Raw genomic sequence first — 14231 nt, 5'->3', positions numbered from 1 at the left:
AATGCGAATGTCAGTTTCCCACCTAGGTAAGTGTAGTGTGTAGCAGGACGCTGGGAGTGTAAGAAAGCACCGAAGGTAAGTAATAGAACCATCCACAGAGCCCAGGAAAGTAGGAGTAAATCACAGGAGTTTTCCTAGAACACACAAGAAGTCGTGATAGAAGATAATACAAGAACCAGAAGAGACGGCAAGACACCAGTGATGGATTCTTGGACCTGAAGACCTGTGGAAGAAGGGGACCAAGTCCAAGAAGCACTAAAGAGTTCAGGGAGAACAGGTGCACCTGCTAGCCTGGATGAAAGTGCAAAAGTGGAACCACCGGTGAGAAGACAAGGTCAGTTATGCGTCCAAGAAGGCGGATGCTGGTTCCTGGATGGTGCAGAAGATGTCCCACGCCAGATGGATGATTGCAGTCTGGTTTGCGTCGCTGTATTCCATCAACAAACCTTGGCACTCGCAAAGCTCACGGTTAGTGGAAAATTACGCTGCCTGTGACCAGGAGGGACCTGGTGGCCTCTACCCAGGAGGAGGACCCAGAGGAGGCTCTCAGCAACTCAGAGAGCCCTCAGAAGACCAAGCAGCATGCAGAGGAGTCTCACAGCATGGGGACAAAGAAGGTGCAAATGGAGGCCCATGCAGCATGACATAAAGGTATCCCACGCTGCCAGAGAACCACTCAGGAAGCTGTGCGTCACAGGATGGAGTGCTGGGTGCCTAAGCTGTGCTGTGCAAGAAGATCTTCATGGAAGGTCACACACAAGCCTTGGCAACAGCAAGTCGCAGGGTGCATGGGGGTACAGTCTGTCGTGGGGAGGCAAGCACTTACCTCAACCAAAGTTAGACAGCTGGACCTTGGGACTGGCGGGGTCACTTTAGTCCACAACCTGTGTTGCTGGATCCACGCTCGTCATCAGGAGAGGGGACCCACACCACCAGTCGTCGATGCAGAGGGGTGCCTGCTGAAGCAGGGAAGTGACTCCATCACTCAACAGGAGATTCCTTCGGTTCTTTTGGCGCAGGCTGAAGACAGGCAGTCCTCGGAGGATGCACGACCTGGAAACCTTTGCAGGTGCTGGCAGGAGCTGAAGATACAATGTTGCAGAAGTCGTCTTTGCTTCCTGCTGGAGTCTTGCAATCGGAATCTGAAGAAACACCCAGAGGAGAGACCCTAAACAGCCCTGAAAGGGGGATTGGTCTGCTACACAGGTGAGCACCTATCAGGGGAGGGCTCTGACAGCACCAGCTGGCACTGGCCACTCAGAATGCCCTGCCAACTTGGAATCCAAGATGGCAAAACCCAGGGACACTCTGGAGGAGCTCTGGGCACCACCCCTGGGGTGGTGATGGACAGGGGAGTGGTCACTCCCCTTTCCTTTGTCCAGTTTTGCGCCAGAGCAAGGGCTGGGGGTCCCTGAACTGGTGTAGACTGATTTATGCAAAGAGGGCACCATCTGTGCCCTTCAAACATTTCCAGAGGCTCTGGGAGGCTACCCCTCCCATGCCTGTAACACCTATTTCAAAAGGGAGAGGGTGTAACAGCTGCTCAAGCAACAGGAGTGCAGAAACCTGTCTTTGAAGTGGCAGCAGCTGGGGCTGCCTGGAAAACCTCAGAAGGCTGGTATGGCAGTACTGGGGGTCCACTGTATAGCCCCCAAAATGCATGGAATTGTGCAACCAATACCAGAATCAGTATTGGGGTACAATTCCTAATTGTTAGGCAGCTTACTTGGCCATATTCGGAGTTAACATTGTGAAGCTGGACATAGGTCTTGACCTATGTCCAGTGCACCCGTAAAATGGCATCCCTGCACTCACGCAGTGCGGAAAAATGGTCATGGACGATGTGGGGGCACCTCTGTTAGGGCAAGGGGGCCCTCACACACAGGTACATTGCACCCAGCCTTCAGGGTGGGAAGGCATGACATATAGGTGACTTATAAGTGACCTGGTGTTGTGAAAATGGCTGTGAAAGTGTGCATGCACCATTTCACGCAGGCTGCAATGGCAGTCCTGCAGAAGCCTTTGCATGGGCTCCCTATGGGTTCCTGCTGACCCCGGGAACCCCAATGCCCTGGGTACCTAAGTACCATATACTAGGGACATATAAGGGAGCACCATATTGCCAATTTGGGATGAAATACTGGGTTACCAGTATGTAGTGACAAATTTGAGAGGAGAGAGAGCATACGCACTGGGGTCCTGGTTAGCAGGACTCTAGTGATAAGGTCAAACACACTGACACCAGGCAGAATTTGGGGGTAACATGCCAAAAAGAGGTTACTTTCTTAGAGGAATCTCAAGGCTTGGAAAGGCAAGGCAATTTTTGGGAATGTGCGTGACCTGGTTTTAGAATTAGATGACAGCAATTTAGTCTGGGGGAGCCCGCCTGAATGATTTGGAAACAGGTGGAATATGGTCCAAAGAGGAACAGTCCCTTCATATAAATTGTTTATAAATGTTAGCGGGTTTGAATGGGTTAATGAGCTTCAAGGAATTTTTTGCGAATTCAGTCACACTGACTGGACTTGAATGAAATCAAGATTCTCTCTGCATGTTAATTGGAGAATCATCATTCTCTCTCATAGCTTCCCACCCGACACATTGAAAAAAACTCCCTCAATCACTAATTACATTAGATGATCTAACATATGTGATTAATAGATGGAACATTATTTCCTGAGTGACAACGAATTGTGTTGAAGTTGGTGACAAAATAAAAGTTTCTTGTGTGTCCTGTTACTTCCTCTCTGGTACAACAGGACATAAGCATTCTAGAAAAAATTACAGAGTCCAGACAACCAACGCCAAAGAGTTCAACAATAGTGTGTCATCCACAATGTCAAAAAGTGGAAATATATTCAGAAAATTGATAACGGGAAGGGAATCATTATCAATAACAGCCAGAATATCACGTACAGCAACCAAAATTACAGTCTACAAACCATATCGGTGCCTCTAATCAGATTGGTCGTTATATTCTAGGCTCTCACTCTCAATAAAACACATAACCTGGCATTATTATTTTAGTCCTTCAGTTAAACATAAATGTCAGTGGTCTCATTTGTAAATATTCCTCAACAACATGATATCAACATTCTGCAAGTAAACAGTTTAATTATACATACTTTATCGTTTTTTCTCTGACAAAGGCTTACTTAAGCATGGATTCAATCCCCTAATTGTAATATTTTATATCAACTTTCATCAAATCATAGAGCTTTCTACCCGAACAAACCATCAACTAAACTTGTGTCTCATTGTGGACAGAGGGAAAAAAGATGTTCTATGTGGTGTGTCTCATATCTATTTTTCGTTATCTTTCTGTTTTTCATTATCTTTCTAACTCTTTTTCTTTATTTCTCCCTCTCTCTCTTTCCTTCTCTCTCTTTCTGTTTCCCTTTCTGGCTGTAAGCTCACATGGCATTTCATTTCTCAGTGGTACACACCAGCATGTCATGATGATGTGATGTTCAGTAACTCTTTTTTTAAGTGATGCTTCTTTTTATCTGCCTTTCCATTGGCTACATTTCTCATTGCCACTTCTGATGTGAATGGAAACTTAGGGCTAGATGTATCATTTTTCCTAATGGTGATTACCTAATTGTGATTTTCTGCGAATCGCAATTAGGTAATCTCTATTTGAATGTATGAAACTCGAGGAGATTCATTTAGCGATTCCCAACGGCTCGCAAATCGACCTACCTCATTAATATTCATGAGGTAGGTTGCAATTTGCGACTCATTGTAAATGGCTACAATCACTGGGATGGTGGCCTGCTGGGCTCAGCAGACCACCATGGTGACTGTGATTGCTTTTAAATATAGCAATTTATTTATTATTATTTATTTTTTAAATGCAGCACGTTTTCCTTAAAGGAAGTTTTTATTTTTATTTTTTAAGAGTAAATGTTTTCCCACGCATTCACAAAGGGGAAGGACTCCCTTGGGGACCCTTTCCCGTTTGCGATTGGGTTACCACATACTTGAAGTAGGTGGTAAAATGCTAATGTTTTCCGACCGCTTTTCAGTCACAAAACATTCCTACATCCCTCTGCGATTCGGTATTAGGAAGGGACGCCCTTGACACCCCCCTTCCTAATACCCAATAGGTATGTAGTCGCAATTCCAATTTGTGATTCGGTAACAAGTTACTGAATCGCAGATTGGGATTCATATATACCAAAATGCAATTGTGCAATGTTTGCAATCGCAAAAATGCATTATACATTTGGCCCTTTGTCTCTGTTTTAAAAGAATGCATGCTAGGGGGGCCTGCATGATCTTGGTTTGAAGGCATTTTTTTCAAAGGAAAAATAGTAAAGACTGGATTTGGCCAGAACTACTGTGAAAGGCTGAAGAGGCAATAATGAACAAGGGTCATGAAATGGAGAAGTATCTTTCCTTCCACTGCAAGATCTGTAACTCTACATTGCAACACTCCCCTTCCATTCCTGTACCCTCTGACACTTCATACCAGAGATGTAAGTAGGGTAAAAAAAACACAGCTTTGTTTTTAGCTCTAGTTAGCCTGGTAAAGCTGCTCCTGACAGACATGCCTTCGGAAGTAACAGAAACATGAATAATAATAAATAGACTTGGGGGGTGCAGGATACTATCAGAGTGTGTCTGGCCCACAGACCTCTCTCCAGCAGTGAAAAGAGACACCACTTCTTTGGATAGTGGTGCATCATTGACAATGATGACTTAAATGTCCTGTTTAGCAGCTTCAGTGTCTCCAATAACTCTGTTGACTTAGTTCTTCCACAGGTTGAAATGGAGGAAGTCATTGTAGGGGCCTACCACTTAATCTAAGTTAGCAAAGACATGCAAAAGTGGAAAGGGATAAAAAGGTGTGTAATGAAAGTATCTGAACTGAATATGTGCAAGAAAAAGTCAAACAAGTGGGGAGAGAAGGATACTATTTTGTCACTGTAGCAACAGAGATCCTCCAGTTCTCAATACCATTCAGGGCATAGTGTCCACAGCCCCCAGCCCTTGAGATTCTAATGCAAACATCAGCCACCTGTGTTCATCATTAATAAATTCAATAATTTAAGGCTTCACCAGGATACCGTTGATTTTTAAGTAGAAACAGGAAAGTATCAACCCTTAATATGAATTTTCTGGTGGCCGGTTTGAGAACACGAACATTGACTCTAAGAAGTGTGATACACTGACGTGCATGTTTTGCTGCTGTTAAGGTAAAGCAAGAAGATTTGGAGAATCACTTGCAGCATTCAAATGTACATTTTGTAGGAATCCCAAAACAAAAGGACAAATGTGTGTCAACTTTAGCAGTAACAGAGAAACTGATTTGTGATCAATTTATGCCTGATAGGGGGATGTATCAATTTCCCATTGTTAGTAATAGGTTTACTGGTTAACTCGAGTGTGAGCCCAGGTCAAGCAGCAACTGCAATCATAGTCAAGGTAAGGCACAAACAAACCCCAACTTAACCTGTGCTGAACCATCTGGTAGTTTGGCCCAGAGCAGTCAGACTTAACCAAGAGGCAATGTGTAAAGTATTTGTGCAACACTTCAAACAGTAAAACAGTGAAAACACAGCACAAAAAGATCCCACACCAGGTTAGAAAGATAGGGCTTAATTTCATAAATAAAGCAAGATTAAAATGGCAAAAATCTAATTAGTAGAACCGAGTTATGAATTTTTAAAGAATAAACTTCTATAAAGTGCCTAAAAGCATTATGCGCCAACTGCAGCTATCTGGTCACACTGGACTGGGTCAAAGTCAAAAGTCCATACCAACTGCAATGGAGCATGGGTCAGATACAGTCCCAGATTATTTCTGCTGAAGTTTTACTTTATCAAGTTTTGTGCTAAGAGTCCTGTTTGTGTAGGAGAGGGTTGCAGGGAGAAAATAGAGCATTACGGGTGGTAGTCGGTGTGGCACGTAAAGCAGTTTAGGCATGATTGAGGGGCAGGCTCGAGGTTTGTGTTGATGGTCCTTCATGGGCTGATGATGCTGCTGTGCGAAGAGACTGCCTAGTGGTGGCTTACACTTATTTTTTGGAGTGAGCACCATGGTTGGGTCCATTTGCGGTCACGAAGAGCCCAAAAGCTTGAATGCAAGTGCTAAAGAGCCCTACCAAGGGTCCAGGACCTGAAAAGATGGGTCTCAGAGCTATAAGTTAGCCTTTTATGTCCCTGAGGCTCAGATCAAGAGGTCAACAATCTAACCCTTTGGGTCACTCTTGGGTCCTAGGTTTAAGATGAAGTTGCAGGCCCAGTCCTTCTTTCCCAGGCAAGAGGACATCAGGCAGCGGATCAGCACACCAGGGGAGCAGTTTCTGTAGAGCAGCAGTTCAGCAGAGTTGCAGTTCTTAATGCAGCCCATCAGTCCTTCCAGGCAGAGTATCTACAGGTCCAGAAGTGTAAAGAAGAGTTGGTGTATGATATCCTTATTTTATACACTGGTGCCCTGGTTCTGGAAGGTGGGAGAAGCTTATAGAAAGTAGCTTTAAAGAGCATAGAATTTCCTGCCTCCCCTGCCTGGCTCCAAACTCACTAAAGTGACAATGCAGGGTTTTTGGGCCCTTTGTGTGAAGGCAGAGTACAAGATATTCAGAGTGTAAGTGGGGCTGTGCTCAGCTCTGACCCTCCAATCATGCCAGCAGATGGCTCACTCAGGCACACCTAATCCCTCTAATGAGTGACTGTCTAGGAGGAATTCAAAAAATCTGTAAGTTACACTCAGTCATGTAACGCATGCCAGGCTATCGACACAAAAGTGTTAAGGGCTGAAATATGGCTGTTTTCTAAAAACTGCCATTTTTAAAATTGTGGTCAAAAATCCGACTTCACCACTGATTAGGACTTTTCACCCCAACTCCAGAGGCACCAAATAGGAACTGATTATCTCTTCCCATTTGGAAAGTACACTTATAATGTAATAAGGCGGCTCCAAAGTTATTCTATGGGAGAGTTAACTAAATATGCCTTTTGGGTACAATCCAATGTTACCATGTTTCAAGAAGTGAGCACAGGCCTCTTAGCACTGGTTTGCAGTGGTAAAGTGCCCAGAATCCTAAGGCCAAGACAAATAGGTTCAGCAAAATGGAGGAGTAGAGACAAAAGGTTAGGGGGAACAAAGCCATACGCACACTTTGCTACACTCCCTAATCTGAATGGAAAATCATGGATGATTTTCATTCATTTTCAGATTTGGCGTGTATTGTACTGCAAAGAATAGCTGTGATCTCAAGCAACCAATTCCATCGTTTTGTCAAGCCATTGTCAAATTTATGATGGTACAAGTCAAGCTTAAGGTGCTTTGAGCACACATATATCAGATATTTGCATAGACAGAAAAAGCCTAGGCTTTTTTCCCTCAAAAATGAAATCACCATAGGGTGTTAAAATATGATAGACTGATAGTGAGCAATATCTTGTGGTGGACAGGTAACTTAGGATTTTAGGTCTTAAATACAAAATGTTCTTTGATCTGATTTTATTATGTGACTAGTAGTGGTTCATGTATTATTCGGTTGCTGAGGTGACACAAAGTTTAGCTTAGGAACACGGTTTTGATATTGCCAGCTACAAGGTTGGACAAGTATACTTCACATTTTGGGTGGAATAGGGAATCACTCTTGGTTAATTCCCAATATGCCATCTTTCAAATGGAAGGCACTAGAGGGCGCATGTGCTTGGGAGAGATACCTTGAGGGTTGATATTGGAGGCATGTGGGACCAGGCCTTGGGAGGAATGAGTTGTAGAAGAGGTTGGAAAGGGGAAATTAAAAATAATTTGGATACCATCACTTTGTTGAGGAGAGACCAATTCTGAATTGGGTCTCTAAAACTTCTAAGGATACAAATAAGTGGTGTAAATAGTATCAGTGAGAGGCAAACGTTTATGTGTTGGTTGAAGGAATATGATAATTTCCCTACAAAAATTAATTTCCTGTATAAAAATATCCCTCATCTTCAGATTATCTGTGGCTCTTTGGTTAATACCAGTTTCATTTGACAAGTTGTTGATATTCAATAATATTTTGTCACTTTTGAATCAGCAGGGGCCTTCAATAATGGTCTCTTTCTCCTAAATACATTCATGTATCAATCTGCAAGTTATTAACATTCAAAACCATACATCGGGGAATTATTATCTTCCAATACTGTACTGCCCAAAACCCATATAGTGTCTAATTTTATAATTGCCATTTTCTTATTGATTTATAATCATAAGGGAATTGATTTTTTTAAATCAACATTTTGGGATACATTAACATCAGGAAAAAAAGCCAAACAAAAATATGAAATCTATTAAAGTGGCTTGCCAAAATATATCTCCAAATGTGTATTCATAAAACGCAATGAGAAGAACACATTGGTAGACCTCTGAGACTTCCATACACGCAATGTTGAGGAATCCCATGCCTTCCGCTCTATTTTGCATTGTGCTGCATCCTGTGTTATACACCTGATATTGTTAACTGGACACAAAAGGTTGAAATTGGCACTATCTGGGAGTAAAATATTGAGAAAGCACTGCTAAATGGTGGCGTACATGGCACATGTCTAGTCTATGGGTGATCAGTTGAACAGATAAACTTGAGGGCAAATTGATCTTTAAAATCCAGCACTCACTGTTAAGTACAGACCTGAATTTGGTAGTACCCTACAGTTACTTGAATAAGGCTGTTAATACAGAATGCAAACAGGACAGTGTCTTTTTACATCAGAGTTGCAGAACCTCCTTAGCAGCAATCTTCAATTATGTCCACTGATTCCATGTCTCAGATTGTGCCTTCCAAATTGTTTCAGTGCCATCCAGCATAAATTTGACTTAAAAAAATGTGCTTACATGTGACATTACCAGTGTAGCCCAAACATGTGAGTAGTCTGTACGGAATAAAAGTGAGTTCCAAATTTTGCCTTAGTTGAATGATGTTTGTGGCTGCATACTTTGATTATACCACTGACAAAATGTGAGAGTTCTAGTCTGGCTTCACTATACCCATTAAAATGAAGTCCAGTTATCTGGCAATAATGATATTATTGCACACCTAGAAACATGGGGTGGTGCAATTTATAAAGGCAGTTGGGTATCCTGAATTTGTTGATGTATACAAAATGTGTTCCCTAGAAGTTCTGCCGCTGCTGTTAGCCAGACTAGATTGTCCAATAAAGAGCATAACAAACCAAAGGCGAAATGTGTGTCATAAGATCTTGATGGAAAAACTTCACCTCTCCTGCTTCTCTCTGCCTGTGGGAGTATAGAGAGACGTGAGTAAGTTCTTCACTTGTGTACAGTGATGCTCTGGCAGTAAAATGCATGGTGTACTTCACAAGAAATCTGTTCAAGGTGTTTTCCATTTTCTTTTGCTTCTGCTCAGGTTCCGAGAAGGAGAGAGAGGTATTCACAAAGGCATTTAACAAATTGTTTGGATCCGCTCATCCCTCTACATCAAAGCAGGGTGCTACAGGAGATGCTGTAGGGGATGCCAGTGTATTAGCCAAGATAGATGTATCTGGAAAATTCAAGATCATTCAATCCGTTCACTTTGGTGAGGATGCCAACCTGATCCTTATCCTCAAAAACTCAAGCACAAAGCGTGCCAAGAATGTAGTGGTGAGCATCAGTGCCTCTTCTATGCTGTACAATGGAAGAGTGATGAGTGAGGTCTCGGGGGAGAAAACATCAGTCACGCTTGGTCCGTCAGAAGGTAATTTATCATATAGTTTGTTCCACTTTCGTTTGGTTGTCATTTCAATAGTTAGATGCAGAGACGTGGTTGGCATGCCTTAGGATTTGTCTTATAATGTATGTGTTACGTAAGGAAGTTTAAAATTGAAAATCTTATAGATCACTGATTTGTTGTCATTTGCTGTATCTCTACAGAAAAGGAGATTCCATTTACAGTTACCTACGGCCAGTATGACAAGTATTTGTCAAAAGATGATTACAATGTCCACTTCAATGCTGTCTGCGAGGCTGAAGGGGAGGCAAAATTTCTTGTGCAGAAGACAGTCACGTTGGAACACCCTCCAATTAACCTAAAGGTGGGAAACTAAGCACAATCATTTTAAACATGAAGTGTAATGACAGAGAAACATACGGAGTGAGAGATATGGCCGGTAATATTTTCACTTGTTGGGTTTTTGTCATTCCAGGCCCTGGTGACTACTAGCCAGGCACTTCTTTGCCACATTTTACTAATAATTAAATCTCTCCTTACTGTTTGCTGCATTGTATATGTGTCTATGTAGCACCCTTCATGGATCCACAGTCATGAGAGCCTTCTCATTTTTAATCTGTCAACTTTGTATTCGCATATCACAAATTTTCACCCTTGCAGTCTCTTTCCGCTTTTAATTGCTCCACTGTTTGAGCCATTTGTTATTTACTTTTTGTCTCTATGAAAATCCTTCCCTCATCTCTCTGTCATTAGTTTAATCATGGACTCCAAGACATTACTCCCAAGACACCCATTCTAAATTATCAGAGTTGTACTCACTCTGTATCAAGATACTTAAGTTTACTTCCCATCCTGTAGCTTCTCTAACTTCCACCTCTTTCGGCTTATTGTTGGCAGTGTGTTTCTTATGCAGATCTCCTAACATTGAGTTGATTTACCATCTCTAGTATTCGCTTAATTTGCGGTTGTGTCTGAAATCGGAAAAAAACTTCATAAGCCTACCTTAATGATTTTTCTGAATTGTCCTCAACCTTCCAGTGCTACTGCTGATTTATAGCGACACCAAATACATGTGTTCACCCTATCATTCTTGACAGACCACTGCAAATAAAATGAGGCAATTTATTTTTAGGTTTAAGCTGCCGAGCATCAGATTCAATGTATTGGCCATGTAAGTCAAGTTTTAATCAGCTTTAGTTTTAGTCAGGGGCATAGCTTCATCTGGGGGGTAGTTTACCCCCTAATAAATGTATTTTGTGATAAATAGTTGAGTGCAGGTTCTTTAAGTTGGGTATGGTGAGGTGTCTGTGGGATTTCACCAGGAATTTTTACACGCACTCCCAAAAACGCACACACACTCTCTCCCTCTTTGTTTGCAAAGACTTCAAAAGTGTATGTTTTTTCACAAAATAATGTCCTTTCTCTCACTTAGTACATATACCAATCCACATTCCTCTCCCTTTCCACTGCCTCTTAAGCCCCTCTCATGCGCCCCGCATGTTGTATAATGTGTTTGAACATCATGTGCCAGCATGATTGTCAGGAAATCTGAATCTAACACCTCCCCCCAATCATACTGACCAAGCTACGCCCCTGGTTTCAGTGTTGACTTCTAAGAAAGATCCTTATTTGCTGGGGGCAGGAGATTTGGTGTGGTTTGTTTCTGTGGGAATGATAGCTGTTATTTCTCAGATTAAACTCTGGGACCCAGTTTTTTGGTTTTATGTGCCAAGCTGAATGAACAAGGGTGTACGAGGTAAGTGTAGCTAGGTGCTAGCATTAGCAAAGCACTGAAATCAGTGTGGATTAAGCTACATTTAAATTCAGTTAACATTATTATTTTGCATAAAAGGAGAGAAGACAAATAAAACAAGCAAAATTGCAAAAAGTGTTGTTGATGTTGCAAGGATAACACCATGCACTGGATTAAGTATTTAAGAATATTTAAGATGCCCCAAGGTTCAGTTCCTGTGCAACAACGATAAAAAAATGGATTCTGATCTATAATGCTGCAGAGGAACCTCGAGAGTGGTGGAAAGTAAAGCTGCCCTCCGGAAATGAAGTGAGGTGAGCGAGTGAATCAAACAAGAAAGACTGTCTCATGGACAGATCAGGGGAGAAGAGCGTTTCCCACCAAGAAAATTAGAAAAAGATACGATGCCCCCGTTACAGTTTTCAACGAATTAACACATAGTTAGCTCATCGTTACCGATTTTAGGTGAAGTTCAGCAGGGGCTACTGCGAACTTTTCTAATACTTCAAGAAGTGCAGCACTTCACAAACATGGTGGTTCTTTAGGGCCTCAAACATTATTTGACAAAATAAGGGAAAACATCATTTTGCAGTGCAATTTCCCACAAACTGGCAAAACGACCGAGGCCACGTTGTGAAAATACACAGATTTGGTCATTCAAGACTGTTTCTTATTCTTCTGAAGAAAACTGTTTTTTTCACAGACGTCAGCATGCAATTTTCAGAAAAAAACACACTCTAAATTATCAAATGTTCGCCTACTTTTTTAGAAGATATAATAATTCCTGCGACTTAAAAATCCCATTTAAAAAGGTACATTTTTGAGGCAATTTCCATTAAGTTGTCTCAGAGGCAAATTGGTCACTTTTTATAAATACACAGATTTCTCGCTTACAAGGCAGTTTTTCATTTTGGATATGTAAAATATTATTTCACAAAGATCGGCTTTTCATTAGCTGTAAATGTATACATTATTGCTTTAATACTACTCTTTCATTTTTTTAAAACAACTCATTTCTACACATACAACTTTAGCACAGGAAAGCACGAGAGCATTAAATAACTAACTCACAATGCTTCACAAAATGAATATGCCTGGCGTCAATGGGACATGGCCGATACACTCACTCATCTACTCCCCTATTGTAGTTTAAATACAGATTATGGGAGGAGGTCTGACAGAGATATGCCTTACCCCATTAGCTAAACCTCCTGACATCCAAGTTACTTCCAGCTCTTGGGTGTGGCAGAACATGCCTCCCATATCTACTCCACCCCATCAGAGATGAAATGTTCATGTGTGACGAGACTGTGAGACGAATGTGGTCAGGTCCCAGGCCTGCTTAGAGAGCCTATATTTGTGGTGTAAGCATGAGTGGGCAAAGCAAGCGTGTTCGTATTCGGCCCTTTCCTTGGCCCTTTAGAAAGATCACCCCAAAAATAATTTTGGAAAAAAATTCACTGCACATTTTACAGTGCAGATTGCCAAATATATTGTTTAAAATGGAAAGGTTTTTAAGTCACATAAATAAGACATAGATTAATGTGCCATCTGATCCCAGAACAATAACACTTGAAATACTTGCCCCCAACTCAACGTGAAATGGTATTAAATCAGTTTTACATATGTATAGGGAAAGCAATTCCCACCAAAAATCTCCTGTAAAAAACTTTCATTGAGTCCAAGATTTCAACCTCCAAATACCAACATGTCAGTTATATGAAGTCCGTACATAGGACACTGCATCGCCTGGCACACCTTAAATTACACGAAAATGTGTGCAGTCACATGGAAGAGCTGCCCTGCCAGTACAAATAGATTCCATCAAATGTGGGTTATGTGTTTTTTTCCGCAAATTGAAATAGAATTCCATAATAAACACAGGAGGAGCACCATCATATGCAGGGCTGACTACAGAGGCAGGTGTTTGCCAGGTATCCGGGGTTGTCAGCCAACAAATGCCAAGGTAAGGGGATAAACATGCATGCTTACACATATATTAATATTTTCCATGCACCTTGACCAGTCCTGCCCACAAATAAAATTACCAGCAGTTAGGCAGTCCAAACTGATTAATGCTGCCTCCTATTTAGGTCTCGGCAAAAACAACAAGTGATGGACGGAATGCTGAACATTGTCAAACACTCACCCCCAGTCATAGATCTGGGTTTAATCCATCGTTCTTTTGCTCACCATGCCACCCCAGTTTGGACCCAGCCACATGCAAATCAGTCTTGACCCTGTTCCGCATGGGAACAGTCCAGACCGAACTGCCAAGCCAGGTCCTCACTGGACCGGAAACAAGCATCCTGGGACCGGTTTCGGGGTTTCACCCCTCATCAGCCAGGCTAGCTTGAATCCAGTGGCATGGGAAGCACGGGACCCACGTCTGGGCATACCCTTCCCACTTAGGGCGACAAAGCAAAAACAACAAGTGATGGACGGAATGCTGAACATTGTCAAACACTCACCCCCAGTCATAGATCTGGGTTTAATCCATCGTTCTTTTGCTCACCATGCCACCCCAGTTTGGACCCAGCCACATGCTCACCTACACACTGCATGAGCTGTGCTTGCATGGGATATGGTTTACAATAGAGGGCTTGAGGCTGCCTTTACATCCCACTTATTGGCTGCACTGTGGCTCTTTTTGCTCGCTCCTGATTGACCACGCGTCTTTTCCGGTTTTGAATCTGGCGCCTGGACGAAATACAGATTGATTCCAGTTGATTAATATCCATCTGCTGCTCACGCTGTTGTTGTGGTATTTACTTCCCATGTTTCTCCTTCCTGTTTTCCATGTTTCTGCCCACC

The 14231-nt window shown here is 42.2% G+C and overlaps 1 protein-coding gene across 2 annotated transcripts in view; it reads left to right on the top strand.

The window, feature by feature from the left end:
- LOC138304019 (protein-glutamine gamma-glutamyltransferase E-like) overlaps window positions 1–14231 on the top strand; it is a 300263-nt gene that overhangs the window by 245707 nt on the left and 40325 nt on the right. For both annotated transcript variants that reach the window (XM_069243667.1, XM_069243666.1), the window contains 2 exons: window positions 9362–9691; window positions 9868–10028. In XM_069243667.1, the coding sequence (XP_069099768.1) occupies window positions 9362–9691; window positions 9868–10028 (491 nt within the window). The remainder of the gene's footprint in view (window positions 1–9361; window positions 9692–9867; window positions 10029–14231) is intronic.

The sequence above is a fragment of the Pleurodeles waltl genome, chromosome 7, assembly GCF_031143425.1.
Source record: "Pleurodeles waltl isolate 20211129_DDA chromosome 7, aPleWal1.hap1.20221129, whole genome shotgun sequence".
Classification (NCBI taxonomy): Eukaryota; Metazoa; Chordata; class Amphibia; order Caudata; family Salamandridae; genus Pleurodeles; species Pleurodeles waltl.
Note: the sequence above shows the minus strand (reverse complement) of the source record. Positions and strands in the feature narration are given on the sequence as shown.